General features: G+C 49.3%; 1 protein-coding gene across 1 annotated transcript; it reads right to left on the bottom strand.

Moving 5' to 3' along the window:
• Positions 1-2,488: 2,488 nt before the first annotated feature.
• Positions 2,489-16,059, bottom strand: DUSP5 (dual specificity phosphatase 5). Its single transcript, XM_003780504.5, has 4 exons — positions 15,478-16,059; positions 11,114-11,262; positions 6,847-7,066; positions 2,489-4,014 (listed from the first exon to the last, which is right to left on the bottom strand). Exons 1-4 carry the CDS (start codon positions 15,854-15,856, stop codon positions 3,608-3,610), a joined length of 1,155 nt encoding a protein of 384 aa, XP_003780552.4. The 5' UTR covers positions 15,857-16,059; the 3' UTR covers positions 2,489-3,607.
• Between the last annotated feature and the right edge of the window lie 229 nt (positions 16,060-16,288).

Genomic DNA, 16,288 nt, shown 5'->3' with positions numbered 1-16,288 from the left:
CTGTAGCTCTGAGCATCTGTCCATCAGTGCCAACACTCTCCATAGAATGGTACTGGCAGCAGAATACAAGGCTGAAAGTAGAGGGCAGTGCTAGTGATTCTGAGGCAAGGATCCAGGGCCCCAGCTATGAGGTTTGGGCTCCAGACAGAATCTATTTCAGAAATAATACAGGACTTGGCAGACTCACTGAAAAGGTAACGGAACCCAGTTTTATGGATGAACCCTTCAGAGCGAGTTGGAGAATAGTAACACTGAGGATGCACAGGCTACTCTCTATATATTTATACCCTATTTCATTCCATAAATGCATTGGAGTCTATTTAAAGAGGGTGTAAAAGTTTTGCTGTTCTTTTTAAGGATGATGAGGAAATGGAAGTAAAAGAAAAATAAAGATGGGAAATTTTAAAGGAAACGGTGGAATCAACACCCAAAATTCATGTTAAGTTCCTACAAAACTGCCAGAAGTGGGCTAAGAGTTTAGTTCTAAGCTGCCTGGTGGCCTTAGCAAGGGAGGGAAACAGAGGCAGTCATGAGCTTTATGGTGTTCAGAAGAACTACCAGTAACTCAAAGAGACAGAGCTGTTCAGAGTATTGAAATTGGTGAGGCATTTTCCTGAGGGCCTCACACAGTGAAGATCCACGGTACCCAGGAGTCCTGCCAGCACACTGGATCCTGGGTAGAGACTGCTCACACAACTCCTGCCCCATCAGGCCTAGCTCATTAGCTAGGGTGGATCTGAGGGGGCTTGCCTACAGGTACAGCTGGGAAAGAGAGAACTAACATCTTTCTTCTCCTGAACACATCTCTATGTGCGATGATGCTTGGAGACCGACAGAGGTGTTTCTCAAAACCTGGGGATGAACCGCCATCAGCTTGAATTCCCCATCTGGCACTGGAAGCCAGTGTAGAGTTGGTCTTGGCAAGAATGGAGATGTAATTAATGAAGAGACTATTAAGTGGAGTGAGGGTTCTAGAGCCATCCCCAGCTGTGGGGCTTCACTTGGCTTACCCTCCAGTGACTCACCCGCCGATGAGCAATCCTCATATGCCTGATTTAGAGGACTTACTCACCCTTCAGAGAAAGACTTTAATGCAATAAAGCAAATGTCAGCAAGTGGGCTGAGCTTAGCACATCACCCCAGCCTGCATCCAGCTTCCTACTCCCTGGCTCTCCCTACCCAAGGTTCCTTCAGCCACTCAGCACCTGCATAGGCCCACACAATGGGCAGGCTTCAGGGACACACTCCAAGGCTGGTCAGAGGCTCAGAGATGGGATACCACGAGGGATTAGGCACCAGCTAGATAGAGCCCTGGAGAAATCTAGCCCATAGAGGTTGGAGATTAGCTCCAAAGCACTGGAGAGCTGGGGGCAGGGCAAGGGCTAGAACCCAGAACTTCTCACCATCTGGTCTAGTGCTCTTCACTGTGGAAGAAGCCGTTTGGTTACACAGATGAGGGGAGTGGGCTGAAATTCAGCATCCTAACCCTGGGTGACCTTCTCATCTGTGGACTTTCCAAGGAACCTCTGAACGGAGAGTTGGGGAAAGGAAAGACAGGTGGAGAGAAAGACCTCACACAAAGCCTTTGAGGTGAGGAATTTAGAGAGCTGGGCTGCCTGTGCTCCGCCACCATCTTGCTATTTGTTGACACAGTGCATGTCGGGAGAACTGGACGCCCTTTGGACCCTCCAGCATTGAGAAGCATGGCTGGAATCCCCGTTCTTTATCAGCTGACCGGGATGGCATAAACCCCAACCAGCTCCCTGTTCCCTCAGATTAGGAACAGGCCCCAAGAGTTAGGCTGGAGCCCAGGCAGAGCCAATCATGGGGAGAAGCTGACAACTGCCCCTTCCTTCCTCCACCTACGCAGAGGAAGTTACTCACAAAGCAAGTCGATTCAGCCTTGGATTTAAAGCTACTCATTGAGGGATTTACCTTGGAACTCCTGGGGAATTATCTAGAATTAGTTGCAAAAGTGGAAAGAGGGGGTCAGGCAGGCTGGCAGGGCAAACTTTCACCTCATTCACTTCTCCATCCCTTGGCCACTTACCCAGCCTTTTCTGAGTCTGCCATATGCCAGGCACTGGAGGGAGGAGGCTGGCCACAAGCTTGGCACTCAGGCTTACTGGAACCAAGGGCCTTATGCTTTAAGGGACTCTTGGGATCATCTAACTCAGCTCACTATTCACAGGTGAGGAATCTGAGGTTCAAGTAGAGCTCTTTGCCTAGTGCGACGGGAGTGAAGGGCCCTGAGTGGACAGATACTCTCACCACCTCCCTGTGAGGCGTGCACTAAGGAATTCTCTTGCAAGTTAGCTTAGGGAAACCCCTCAGTTGGAAAGCAACATTCTGTATCGTCATACCTAATAGCTGCACCTCCACCACCATCACCCTGTTGTTCATTTACAAATAAATCCCAATGAAGGAGGCTGGGTCCCCACCCAAGGGTATTCCTATCTTATCCCAATTCACCAACACCACGAAGAAGTGCTTTTCTCCTTTTACTATTTTTATTTTACACTATAAAAAACAACAACAACAACAACCAGTAACATACTGCTTTTCTTCACATTCACACGGGTCTTAGAAAATTATTGCCTTTTCCCCTGGAGAAATAACCAACAGACAAAAAGAAAAAAAAAAGTAGTACCACACTGCAAAATCTGCAAATCCCAGAAGTCCACAGCTTGAAGACAACCTCCAGGGGTAGGGAGGAAAACAACTGTCACAAGAGACATAAGCACACAGAATGACAGGAAGCTGAGGAAACCAGTTTTCAATACCACTGACCCAGGATACCTAGCAAGTACCCTTTTCCTCCTGGAATCTACTGCCACCACCTCGAAGGTATGACTTTTTTTGGTCTATGATCTAAAAAACTCTTTTCACAAAGGAAGAGTTGCTCTGAGAAGAGGTGGAATGACACAAGTTCAAGTATGACTAAGAATCATGCCAAAGTCCAAGCTCAGTGAAGAACCCACGGCAAAAAAAAAATCCAGAAAAGCCAACATCTTGCTACTTCAACCAACTGCCTCATTGGACCCAAGAGGGTATCTACACAACATTTCAGGGTTCAAATCAGGATGTTGTTCATGTCCCTACAAACCCTGTAGGGTTACTTTCCCAACTAGATGGTGATCAGCTTATGCCCTGAAGCAACAGAGACAGACATTGAAACTGCCAAAGTTCAAAAAATAAGGTGGAAATTGTGCTTCCTTCAAAATGAATTGGCTTCATAACTGCCTTTTCTCCTGGTCCAGCAACTTCTTTCTCTCACGTTGCTGCAGGTATTTATTGCCTTATGCTTGAAATGAAAAGGCGAACTCTGAGGTGCAAGGACTGGGCAGTCCCAAGAGGGCAGGGGTCTGGAAGTACAGTAGTCAGCACATGCTGTGCTCCCGTAATGGCTTGGCCTTCCTTCAGTCCCGAGAACCTACCCTGAGGTCCGTCTGAAGTTCCTTTGCAAGCCTGGTAACCACTCACTATCTCACTGGGGCAGCATGACAGAATGAGGTCTTCAGTATTGCACAGGTATGAAATGTCCATGAGTCTTAAAACCAAAAATCACAGTTGCTCTTGGGGCCGGGCCGATTCCTCCATCCCAGTTTTAGCAGGATGTGGCCGTTGCCACAGGGCTTCTGCTGAGCTCTGAGACTGTTGAGTGGGTAGGCACCGGTGCCAGCACCGAGGCAGGGAATGTGCAGTAGGCACCCTGCATGTCAGGGCTCAGTGTCTGCAAATGGCCTATCAGTGACGAGCCTGCTGCCTCCCCTTGGCAGGAGGGAGGCTGGGGGTTGGGCGTGGAGGGCAGGATCTCAGATTCGTACTGCAGGAGCTGGCCCATGAAGCCAAAGTTGGGCGAGACCATGCTCCTCCTCTGCTTGATGTAATCGAAGGCCTCCTTCAGGCGGAACTGCTTGGTCTTCATGAGGTAAGCCATGCAGATGGTGGGTGAACGGGAGATCCCAGCCTCACAGTGGACCAGGACCTTGCCTCCCTTTTCCCTGACACAGTCTGGAAGGAACAAAAGATGGCGGGAGTGAGTTGGGATTAGAATCTCAGGGCAATGGCAAAACACAAGAATCAAACGCTGGAGTAACCTAGATATGAAACTGTTGTGCCTGCCTAAGAGCCACGGCCCTACACTACACTTCTGCCAGTCTTTAATCCCCACTAGTGAGGATAGAGCTTTTGGGGTCCCAGCAAAGACTATCCCCAAGTAGGACCTTTATATTCCTTACAGCAGCTTTACAGTTCCCAGGATACTTGCAGATTCTGCCTCTGGAGGCGACGGACCTGAAGCAGTCCCTTCCTGGGGATGCCATCTTAACCTAGGTTCCACTGATGGTTCCAAGAGGGCATTGGAAAATCCTTGAAATTGTGCACATTTTTATTGGGCACACACATTTTTCTAAGGAGAGCATCCCAGGCTCAAAGACTGACTTGGAGAAGCAACTCTTGCCTCTCTAGGTCTGATTCTAAGGGTAACAACCTAACCCCGATCCTGGTAGAGGCCTTCCGGTCTCTCTGGACACCCTGTCCTGCTGTGCCAGGGCAGGATGCTTGGCTCAGCTCCCAGGGTTCTCATCACCAAACACACAATAAATAGCGCATGGCCACTAATTATAGCCCTGGCTAAGTGACGCCTACTAGACGGAGAATATAAATGGCTTTCACAAATTCCGTCTTGCTCAACAATGGGAGTCGCTGCTATAAAGCTACCACCATCAGTTAGTATTCTTTAGCTCAATATGGCAGAAAGGGGAGGATGCCTCCCTTCCTGCTCTACCTCCCAGCCCCTGCCCCCAGAAAACCAGCTACAACTATTAAAAATGGGAAGGGGTGAAAGGTTAAAGATACATACACATCAAATCCACAAAAAATAGTCTTTCCAATTCCCTCTCTTGCTAGTGAGGAAACAATTATATCACAGGAAGTTAGATGTAGCTGGCACTTCGCAGGCTACAATAAGCAAAAACACTTAAGATTTTGAAGGGCCAAAAGAAAAAGTCATTCCCCTTACCACCCTCCACTTCCCTGCCCCGAGGTCAAAGTATGCAAATCAATCTGCAAGATCTAAAAGATAAAATTTCTGAGGCATCAGGGAGGAATCCTAGAGTTTCCCCAACTGAACAAAAACCCCATGGCATACCCCAAAGCAGTTCAATAGGGGTGTCCTCCAATTCAGTCTGACTCAAAAGAAACAACAAAACAGTCTCTTTAAATTAGTTCAAAGGGGAGATCCCCAAGTCCCTAGAATTACAGGGTCGGACTCCTATTTCCCTTTGCTCCTCTGTTGGCTTCCTTCAAAGTTTAGCTTGTAACTGGCCTAGTGCCACATCCAAGAATGCAAAGGGTCCAGAGTGCATTGCCTCTGGAGCCCACTCGACACCTCGGGGCCTGCCTTCCACATGGCCCTCTTCCCTTGGAAGGGGTCAGCATATATTCAGCACATGGCTCACTGGGGAGACCCAGTCTCTCCTTCCATTAGCAGGGCAAGCAATCGGAGAAGCAGCATCTTGTGTTTTCAAACTGCTGTGGGTTTGTGGATTGTGCGTACACAGACACAATACACACATAGGATGGGGAGGGAGGGTCCTGAGAACTGGATGGGGACGTGTTTCATGACCTCATGAAGTAGCTACCCAGGTAATTAAATAACAGGCTGAGAAGGGCAAGGCATTCCCAGGGACAGGGAGAACAAGTCAAGGGTTTCCCACCCTGAACCCATCATTTGGCTGCCTTTCAGGCTCCAAAGGAATCATCTTAGCCCAGAGGCTCAGGGGACAAGCAAGACAGGCTCGGCCTTTTGCCTCTGATGAGTTTCTCATCAGGGTTTCCTGGGGAGCAGAAATTGTGTGGTGAACAGAGGGCCACTATGTGGCTCAAGGGGGACCTTTAATTGCTACCTGCACTAAGTAATTATTGCTGTGCTAACACCTGCCCTTCCTCCTCCAACATCCCTAGGAACAAGATACAGGAAAATCACGCGTCAGTTTCAACAACTACATATGTTAAAGAGGAAGATGGGTGCTGGAAAGCGGGGCATGACCACAAGGTTAGAGAGTGGTACTTGCAAATTTGAAACAGAAAAAAGTCAGGCCAGCCTCCTAGGAAGATGGATGGGGGAGGAGAAGATGCCAAATTGGAGAACAATCCAGGCAACACAAAGGACCTGGAAACCCTAAGGCCACAGCCCTTTCCTGGCAGAGGGACCAGAGGCTAAGACCTTGGTTTTCAGGTCTACGTAATGGAATAAATAACTGCCTAACAAGAATGCAGAAAGCAGGCAAAAGATGCCAACTTTTCTGTGCATACAGCATGGAGCTTGAGTCAAGTGCTATCTTTAATCCAAAATTAGCTGAAAATGCAAAACAAATTGCCCCAAGCCGTTCACCAAGAGTATGGAAAGCTGCTGGGGGCCCTTGGGGCTCAGTGCGTAAGTAGTGATCTCTGAATCCTTCTGTTTGCTTTTAAAAATAAACCCAACCTACGTAGAAGCACAGTTAGGATGGTTCTTCCCCCTACTTTCCTTGTGTGGAGCATTACGCAGGGATGCACTCAGCTCCTGCCCAGCCAGAAACAATAACAAGATCGGCAGTGAGTACTGCCATAAAATTTTATTAATTCATTTATCTTGTAAATTAAAGCTCCTATTAATAGCAACTTAAATCTTCCCTTCCACCTTTTTGGTAGCTGCATCCCATGTTGGCTCCAACTCTTAGCAGCGGCATATACAAGACACTTTTCTTTCAGTGAAGGTAGCTTCCAACACGGCATCAAAAGTCAAGAACACATGCCCCAAAAGGGCTCCCAAAATAACTGAAGGGGAATGGCTAAACCTACCAATGAAGTCTATTGCTTCTTGAAAGTGGGAGCTAATGTCAGCCGTGTGGCTGTCTTCCACAGGGATCCATTTGTAGTGTAGGTGGGTCGTGCAGGCCTCGGAGGTCCGTCGGGAGACATTCAGCAGGGCTGTGATGTGCAGGCTGGCGAGGAACTCGCACTTGGATGCGTGGTAGGCACTTCCAAGGTAGAGGAAGGGAAGGATTTCAACTGGGCCACCCTGGAAGCAGGGACAAAGGACAATCAGGAAATATTGGATTAGCTTGTTCATTTGAGAGAGGAAAAAACAACTCTGACCTATTTGTTTCTTAAGATGGGTAGTTCCCTTTCTGGTTTCCAAGTAGAGTTCAGAGCCAGTTCAACCAAGTGTGGTTGTATCTCCATCCCGGCCAACTCTCTATCTTATGTGACTGCCTTGTGACTCAATGACAGCAAAATCCACACAGCAAAGAGTTCACTTTTTTGCACATATCAAGGAGGTAGGATATGCCGACAGCCTTCCTGCGCTGACAAGGATGAGAAGTCATGTGGTAACATGGGAAAAATTGACGGGCCTGTGTTGAAGTTACAGCTGCCCTGAGAGTACCAGGACAATCCCCTTTGCCTTGGGACAGTCTCGCTTTCTTCACAGATAAAATGGACCAGGACTCAACATGGTGTGTGTCCTCCTTTACAGCCTTGACATTTTATATAGCATATTTTTTTTCCTTTCTGGAAAGACAGAGTCTTGCTCTGTCACCCAGGCTGCAGTGCAGTGGCACAATCATAGCTCACAGTAATCTTGATTTCCTAGGCTCAAGAGATCCTACCGTCTCAGCCTCCCGAGTAGCTGGGCCTACAGGCATGTACCACCAAGCCTGGCTAATTTTATAACTTTTTTGGTAGAGATGAGTTCTTGCTATGTTGCCCAGAATGGTCTTAAACTCCTGGCCTCAAGCGATCTTCCTACCTCAGCCTCCCAAAGTGCTGGGATTATAGGCGTGAGCTACCAAGCCTAGCCTATATGGTGTATTTCATCAAACCCAAGACACTGTTGATCCTAAGATGCATCCAGGTTTTAGAGATGTTAAAATGTACCTCCACCCCCACAAAAAAGTATGCTTTTTAGAAATGAAAATAACCACTACTTACTCAGAATCTTTAGATAAAAAACATTGTCAGGCCACAAGCAGAGGAGCTTCCCCGCCTCTGACCTTCTTCACACCGAGGTTTGTTGGGGGTGTTGGTGAGACACACTTACAGAGCCATCCTTTTGGGAGGCTACCCACACCCCAGATTTCTAGTCAAGGGGGAACCAGAGACCATCCACCTTGAGGCAAAACTAAAATGAACCGCTGGTTAGACTCTGGCAGTCTCAGCATTTACAGGGCTCTAAAGGTGGCAGAAAAGCCAGTGATGGTTGGAAAAATGGGAGCCCTTAGAGACTGAGAGGGAAACATGGGGCTGGGTGACAGTGGCTGTGTCTTTGGGAGACTTTCCCATGCCAACCGTCTGCTTCCTGTGTTTCCATTTCCTGTCCTGGAACAAGAGCGGAATGGAAACTCTCAGCCAGATCCACAACAGGGAAGGGTGCGTGGGACAGGGGCCAGCCACAGGCAATTCTCAATTTACCCCACACCCGGCGTTAGCTTTTTGTTTCCTGAGAAGTCAAGTGTTTAAGCAAAGGCCAGTTCAGTCACTTGAAAGAAAATTACAGATTTTACATAAGGTAATAACAACTGGTATTTTTATCAGCATCTACTATAACTGGCCTCTGGGGGCTTAACCCTTTAGATGTGCCTCATCATACCAATTTCACAAAATCTGTGAGGTAGGTACATTATTCCCATTTTACAGATGGGCAACTTGAGGCTCAGATGCATTTAATAACTTGTCCAAGTCAGAGCTAGTCAGCGGTAGAGCTGGGCTGAAACCCAAAACTGACTGCGTAGCATGAGATGCAAGGCCTTGTCTGACACCATTTCAATAGTGATCAATATGAGAAAGTAAGTATTTCAGGTAAAGACAGGAAGGAAAAAATTCCCTCTTTCCTCTTTTCCTCTAGAGATAAAATGTCCATCTGCATCACCTCCTCGAAACCTCCCAAACTTCCATGCGTACAGAGCACCTTCCTGATGGCAAAGTGGTGCAGTGGTTAACAACTTGGGCTTGGGCATCAGACAGCAGAGCTCTTGGTTAAGTTCCAGAGCTCCATGCTTACTACCTGATGTGATCTTGGATAGCATCTTTAACCTATGACTCTTTGTCTCTAAACTGGGGATAATACCTATCCTCTCTGGATAATTGGTAAGGTGTAAATGGGATAATGAATGCATTAAAACCTGGCATGTTACATAGCTGCCACTGTCATCGAGACTGAAGAATGAACAGAACATGGCTTCTCTCCACGGGGAAGACACAGGTTTTTAGGCAATCCAAGCAGGTCTAGTCCTGACCTGAGCTGGACCCACTCCCTGGGCACAGCATCCCCACCAGCTAGAAACCAGGAAAACAGCAGAGGTGGTACAAAGTTCTTTGGAAAGGAGTCAGAGTTCCAAGTCCAGATTCACGTGGCCACTGATGACTTATGGGTCCCCACCAATGGACACTAACAGGCTCGCCCTTTAAGGAGCAGGCTGGATGGTTGACTCAAGATCTCTTCCTCTCCTGAGTGCCTGGAAATTGCTGATACACCAGACCTGGGATCCTATCCAGTTTCTTTTGGAGCTCAGCCCAACACACCCCTGAAACTACATTTCTTTCCCTTTTTGAACTTCTATTTAGACCAAGAGGAAGAAGCCAAAGGCCTTCAGAAACCCCAAAAGTTAACACGACCTCGCCTGGCTGCTCTAAATGCAGAAGCATTTCTAAGAAGTAGCATTAGGGGGTTCCCCAGATGAATCTTGAAGACACATCAGGGCTTTCTCACCCCTCACTTGGCCAAAGATGTGCTGTGCTTTCGCAACATTCTGCCAATTCTTATTTCTCTTTCACTTTCTGAGAAATGGGGGGAAAACACAACCCAAACAAACAAAAGTAGAAATCTAGCTAGGCCAGATGTCCACAGCTTGAAAGCCCCAGGCTCGTCATATACTGTAAGGATGTTTATTAAAGGAAAACAAACAAAATCCTAACCCTGGCATCTGGACAAGCTAATAGGCTTCCTGACCAAGGAGCCCGTTCAAGAAAAGGTCATCTGGCTTTACTTCGAAGTTTATCCCCAGGGACAGGGTTTTGCTCAAGGCAGGGAGCTGGCATTTTAGCATCCAGCAATCTTTCTTCCTATGATTTGGGCATGTTCTTGGTTTATGTGAAAAGTTTGAAAGGTTACTCCCACCAGGTCAGGTGTCTAGATTAGAGGCCATGTGGAAAACAGAACAAGGTCCTGAAATAATCAGAACAGGGAGCTGAGAGAAAGGGGTTCCGAGCCTGATGCTGCCTTGAACCAGCTGCAGGACTCCGCAAAATCAATCATCTCACTTGTCACAGAACACTTCTCTTCCCTTTCATAAAATGGGTAGGTTTTGATCTCTGGTTTCTGCCAGATTTGGATTCTCACCTGCTTTTTCATCTTCCTGGGTGGTGCTACGTAACCCCCTTCCACTTTATTTTTCCCTTTAATGAGTTATCACAAAGCACTCATTTTTAGAAGAAAAACAAAAACTCACTAGTTTACAGAAACATGAAGCCCTCTAGTATCTTCTGATTTCCTCTGGTTTCAGTATCTGTGGAATTGTAAGCATAAGAACCCCTTAGAGGAGCCTACTTAGCCACTCAAACAGGACTTTCTCTATAGCACCCCCACCAACACCAGTTTCAGTTAAACATACCAACAAGACACACCTTGACAGGTACCGGGATGGTTTGCAGAAACTGCAGAGCATGGACAATTACAAAGAAAAGCAACACAGGCAGCCTGAAAGTCAACTCTGAAATGTCTTCAGGGAAACCTAGACCAGTATTTCAAAGCTTCTCTGAACCTCCAAAGCCAGATGACAATAATGTATCTTTCACTTCCCCTTTTCCCCAGAAGCTGCCAAGCATCCTGTGGCTGGTTTGCTCTTGTCAGCTTGTTTGCTGGAAGGAAGCCCATTTACTCTTGGATGGAAACTCAAGCTGGCAAGCAACAGAAGCTCCCTAAAGCCAGGGGATTTTGCCAACACCCTGATCCACAAAAGAACTAACCATCATTGTTGAGTGGGGAGAGAACAGTCAGGTGCTGAGGAAGGAAGGGAGACAGGAGCCCAGAATACCACTCAGGATACCTTTTCCCCATCACATCACGTACCTGGTCATAAGCTGGCCTGTAGCTGACGTTTACCACTGGTTTTCCACACTGGCTGATGAGGGCTCTCTCACTCTCAATCTTCTCTTGTGAAATGGGTTTTACATCCACGCAACACTCGGGATATTCCGAGTAGAAGGTCTCATATCCCCCTACAAAAACAAACAAAAAGGTGAGACAGATGGTAAGCATCAATTTCTCACGCTGTCAGAAAATACCCATAGTTAATCAATGCTCTGAGTGTTATACAGTTAAGAAAAAAAAAATAAGCCAATACAGATTCTGGTCATTAAAAATTGTGCAAAACCAGCAAACAGATTTAGAATAGAAAGGGGCTCTGCACACATACAAACCTCTAAAAAGAACTCTTTCAGAGGCAATGATTAACTTTTTGTGTCTATCAGAAGCAGATTAAACTGTGAAAGAAAGTGTCTAGCATCTGGCAAATATTAACCAAATCCCTCCAGAAAACAAAGGCTATTTTCTCTTTTGTTTATCTAAAAGGAAGGTGTGATTACCCAAAAGTTCATTAATTGGCGAGAAGATAGGCTCCTAAAGTGGCTTCTTCCCCAGCCCATCTGCTCTAAGCAGGATTCTAGCTGGAACCTCCTCCATTCATAAGGAAATGGGGGCTGATAGGAGGTTTCATTTCAACTCAGGGCAGTAAAACAGCCTCACTGCTTCTCACTCCCAAGGTGCTAAGAACACTGCTGACAATCCTTTCTAGGTCCAATTTGGAGTCATCAATCCAGTTAATTACCTTCTAAATCAACTGAAAGAATAAGGACTTCTGAATTTAATTCTCAGCCCTCATGAGCAAAAACTGTCTCTGTCCCCTTCGTGACCACCCTATCTTCTTATCCCCACTTTTCTTACTTCTCCCCTACTCCTCCTGCAACCCCCCTCCCCAATCAATACGTCAACTTACAGCATGTATGACTCTCAGAATCCTTAATATTACATTTACACCTCTCCAAATGGATTTAAGGTAAAAACGACCCTCTGAGCAAGTCACAGAAACTTGCAAATATAAGTAAGCTTTCTTGGGCCCATTTGAGTGGGGAAGAACCGAATGAAAAGGTGGCCTTGGAACCCTCAAAATGCCGAGGGCTGCCAGGTGCAACAGGACAGCCTTGCTTGGGAAACTCCTCTGCTGGTAACCCAGAGAGCAACCTGAGACATTTCCCAGGGCCTCCAGAAAGCCCACTTGTCTTTTTCTGGCCCAGAGAATTCACTTGGAGTCAAATCCATTAAACATGCATTCTAAGACCATGAATTTTCCAAAGAACCCCCTTTTTCTTTTCTGACTTTGGGTGTTGTGATGCTGGCTTTTTTAAAGCCCTGCAGTAGACAAATGGTTAATGGATTACAAGGCAGTCTCCAACTCCCTCCCAGAAGCTGCAGCCAATTCCTAGAATGAGTCATCTTGCCATTACTGCTTCCTCTCAGCTCGCTGGAACTGCCCCGCCCCCACTTAATACACACAGCTCTCCCCCGTGGTCACCTCACCAGCAGCCCATTGCACCTGCCCATGAGCTCCTGGTCCTCCTCAATGACCATGCTCCCCACTACAACGGGAGGCCACGGCGGAGGTGCAAGGTGGTGCTATAGGCAGCTTAGCTTCTCATGCTCTGCCATAGCCCCTGGGCCCCTTCCCTTCCAGCAGTCAAGAGAGAATGACGCAGGCTCACACTGACCCACAGCTTCCTTGGAAGAGGCATCCCTAGTCAGTAAACCACCTGATAACTTCCCGTGCCTGGACCTCGACATTATGGGTTCCAGGAGACAAACAAGGATTTGGATGGGAATTTGGAGTTAAGAATGACCTGGGCCCTCCCAAACTTCAGGACGAAGGTTGGGGAAGAGGAATCTTCAGGCTACCCCATCTTTTGGCTTTAAATATATTACTTCAGAGTTGGCTATCAGGAGGACAGATAAGAGGTTCGGGTGTGGGCTGGATCCTGCATGCTGCTGACAAAATTTAGTTGAGGGACAGATAAACAGGGTCCTGCCTCTTCAAGCTGGTATTCAGAGGAATCCTCCAGATTAAATGGTCTCAGTCTTTCACCCACTCCCATCAGAGGTGTGGAGAGACAGAACATTCCCCTCTGGTGCCTCACTCGAATTGCAAAAGCCATGGCAATTCTTAGAGGTACTTCTTTTGGAGTGAGTCTGCTTTCAATCACCACCCCATTACCAGGGAACAGAGAGAGCACAGATACTATATATAAATAAGCACTGGCCACGCAATTCAGTCATCACCATTTCATTTTAGTGGTTGTTTGGGAGACAGGGGATTATGGAAAGTGTAAAAAGGCATTGCTCCCGCCAAGATCTGAGATGTCACCAGATTAAAACCTGAACTCCTATCTGCACATAAATTACGTAAAGAAATAAAAATTTTCTCTGGCAACAATTTAAAGTTTAGTAGTGTTATAAAAGGGTAGGCATGAAGCAATTTCTACTGAAACTTAAAATGCATGTAATTCTTGACCTGGCAATTCTCATGATTTACTTAAAGGCACTGCACACGCAAGAGCACATGGAGAAGGACATCTACCGCATTGCTTGGAGCAGTGAGGCCGGACGCAACCTAATGGTCATTACAGGAGACCGGTTCAATGTGAAACAGACACGTATGGTCAGATATGGACAAGTCTCCAAGATCTAGATAGATACAAGAGGCAGGACAGGGACTATACAAAATCAATCTATTTCTAAGATACTTATGAAAAATTATCTAAAGGTAAACAAGAAATAGTTGACGACTGTCTCTGGGGAGTGGAACTGGGTTCTAAGATATGCAGAAGACCCACTTCTCATCATAGGGCCTTCATGCTGTTCAACTTTGTACCTGTGTATATGTTATCTTCTTTTAAAGAAACATTTTAACACAGTTTTCCTGAGATGTGAGTCTACAGAGCTGCCTACTTTGTGGCGATAACTTCGAAACTGTCAGCAGGGCCAGCTTAGAGAAGCATGGGGAGGAGAGCGGGGACCAGGGAGGGTCTCCTGGAACCTCTTTCATGCTACTGAGGCAGAAACTTCTCCAAACAACAGGAGACAAAAACCATATTAGGAAGAGAAAGAAATCAGGAGGCAAGCTGAAACCTCTGCAGAGCCAGAAGGCCATCCCTCTATCCCCTGGGGGCTAGGCTGTTAGAAGAAGGACGATTACCATCTACCTCTGTTATCTCTCCAACAGGAAATCAACAGGGGACCAGTCAGCAGGAGGTGCTAGCAGAGAGGGGAACTGTCTCCAGAATCTTCCTGGCCCGGAGTGTGTGAAACTCAAGTTGCATGGCTTTAAAACAGGCTCCTAACTCGGCGCCGGCTCTCTGCAACGAGCTCTGATCCCCATCACTGTTACATTCCAAGGTGTCCGCGCCAGGGCTGGCACGGCCTTGGGGCCCTGCTGGGGCTAAGCCCTCATCTCTACATGTCGGTCAGGTCTCCCCGGGTGTCATTTGAGGTTACAAAGGACTCAAACACAAAGCAGGAGCAGTCATAGGAAGTGACCCAGAAAAAACCAATGCTTTGGACTTTGAGAGTCAATCACCCACCCACCACCAGAAGCCAAAGTTACAGGTGAAATGGGCAGGCCTGTGGCGGTAGCTCCGGGAGGTGTCAAATCAAAGGCCGCAGAATCTCCACACCACCCTGCCCCCGCGCACCTCTATTTCCTGGCTGGCCGGCTGTAGGCTCAGCTCAGGATGGGTCCCAGGGATAATCCTGGGGCGGAGGAGGGAGGAGGTGAAAAGGGTGGAAAGGATGTGAGCTCCAAACTGAGCTATAGAAAAGACCTAGGAGGGGAGAAGAGGCCGGAGGGAAACAATAAAAAGCAATAAAATGAAATGGAAAGGGAAGGGACTCGCCAGGTCAAAAAGGCAAGAGGGGTCGGTGAAGACACAGCTGGCTAGGCGGGAGGAAGGGGGGCACCACGGCGCCACACCAGGGGGGAGAGGATCGCGACCTGCTGATCCCGCCAGATCAGTCTATCAGGAAGGCCCGGAGCCCTGACCCCAGCGACAGCGGCGAAGCTCGCGTCTGGAAAGAGGGCTCGTGCCCAACACGAGCCGACGGCCCCCAAACTCCTAAGCAGCAGCAGACCCCGCAGCATAACCAACTCCACCCAGCTCAGCGGGCAGACCCGCTGCCAGGCGCTTTCGAGGAACGCGGGTGGGGAAGAGGGGGAGCTCTGAGTGCTGACATTTGCAGTGCCCTCCCAAGCGCACAACAAGCCCCAGGGTGCAGACTCCGGCAGGTGGTGACTCTCCCGGTCCCAGGGTGTAGGAGGGCGCCCCGGCGCAGGGAGGGGACCCGGGGGCGCTGGAGGGGCGAGCGTGGCAGGGACCCCGCGCGCTCACCTTTGAGGAAGTAGACCCGCGGGCCGGCGGGCAGGCAGGCGAGCAGCGAGGTGAGCACGACACGCGCGGCGCTCTCCTCCCGCAGCTTCTGCCAGTGGCGGCTGCCCTGGTCCAGCACCACCACGGCCGCGACGCCGCCGCCGCCCTCCTGCAGGAGCCGCGCGCGCGCCGCCTCGTCGGGCAGCACGTAGCGCGCCGACACCGCGCCGCCCCGGGCCCGCCGCAGCACCACCGAGTTGAGGTTGACGTTGAGCGAGCCGCGCACGTTCGAGGCAGCGAAGGCCAGATAGGGCCGGCAGTCGAGCACCACGCAGCGCGCCGCCGCCTCCTTGCGGAGCATCTTGCGCAGCTGGCGCCCGTCGAGCGACGTGACCTTCATGCCGCCGCCGCCGCCGCCGGCCAGCGGCCCCGCGCCGCGCGCCCCGCGGGTGCCCACGGCCAGGGTGTCCGCGGGCGAGGCACGGGAGGGCGACCCGCGGGGCTGCGGCCGCGACGGAGCCCGGCGCCCGAGCGGCGGCGCAACTCCGCGTTCCCGCCCCGCGCGCTAGATACCCAGCCCGGCCGCTCGCCGCCCTGGAAGCCGGGGATTCCGCCGGCCGCGCAGCGTTTTATGTGAATGAGTGCCGCCCGTGACGCGACTGCCCATATAAGGCCAAATATGGGTGTTTCCCCGCCCCTCGGGCCGTGGCCACGCCCTGCCGGGGGCGGGGCAGCGGGGGCGAGGGACGCGCGGGGCGGGTGCCGGCGTTAGAGCGAGAGGAAGTGGAAGGCGCCTGCTTGTTCTCTCCTCCGCGCTGCGCTGAGGGACTCA

The sequence above is a fragment of the Pongo abelii genome, chromosome 8, assembly GCF_028885655.2.
Source record: "Pongo abelii isolate AG06213 chromosome 8, NHGRI_mPonAbe1-v2.0_pri, whole genome shotgun sequence".
NCBI classification, from domain to species: domain Eukaryota; kingdom Metazoa; phylum Chordata; class Mammalia; order Primates; family Hominidae; genus Pongo; species Pongo abelii.
The sequence above is the reverse complement of the archived record's forward strand: the minus strand, read 5'-3'. Positions and strand labels throughout refer to the sequence as shown.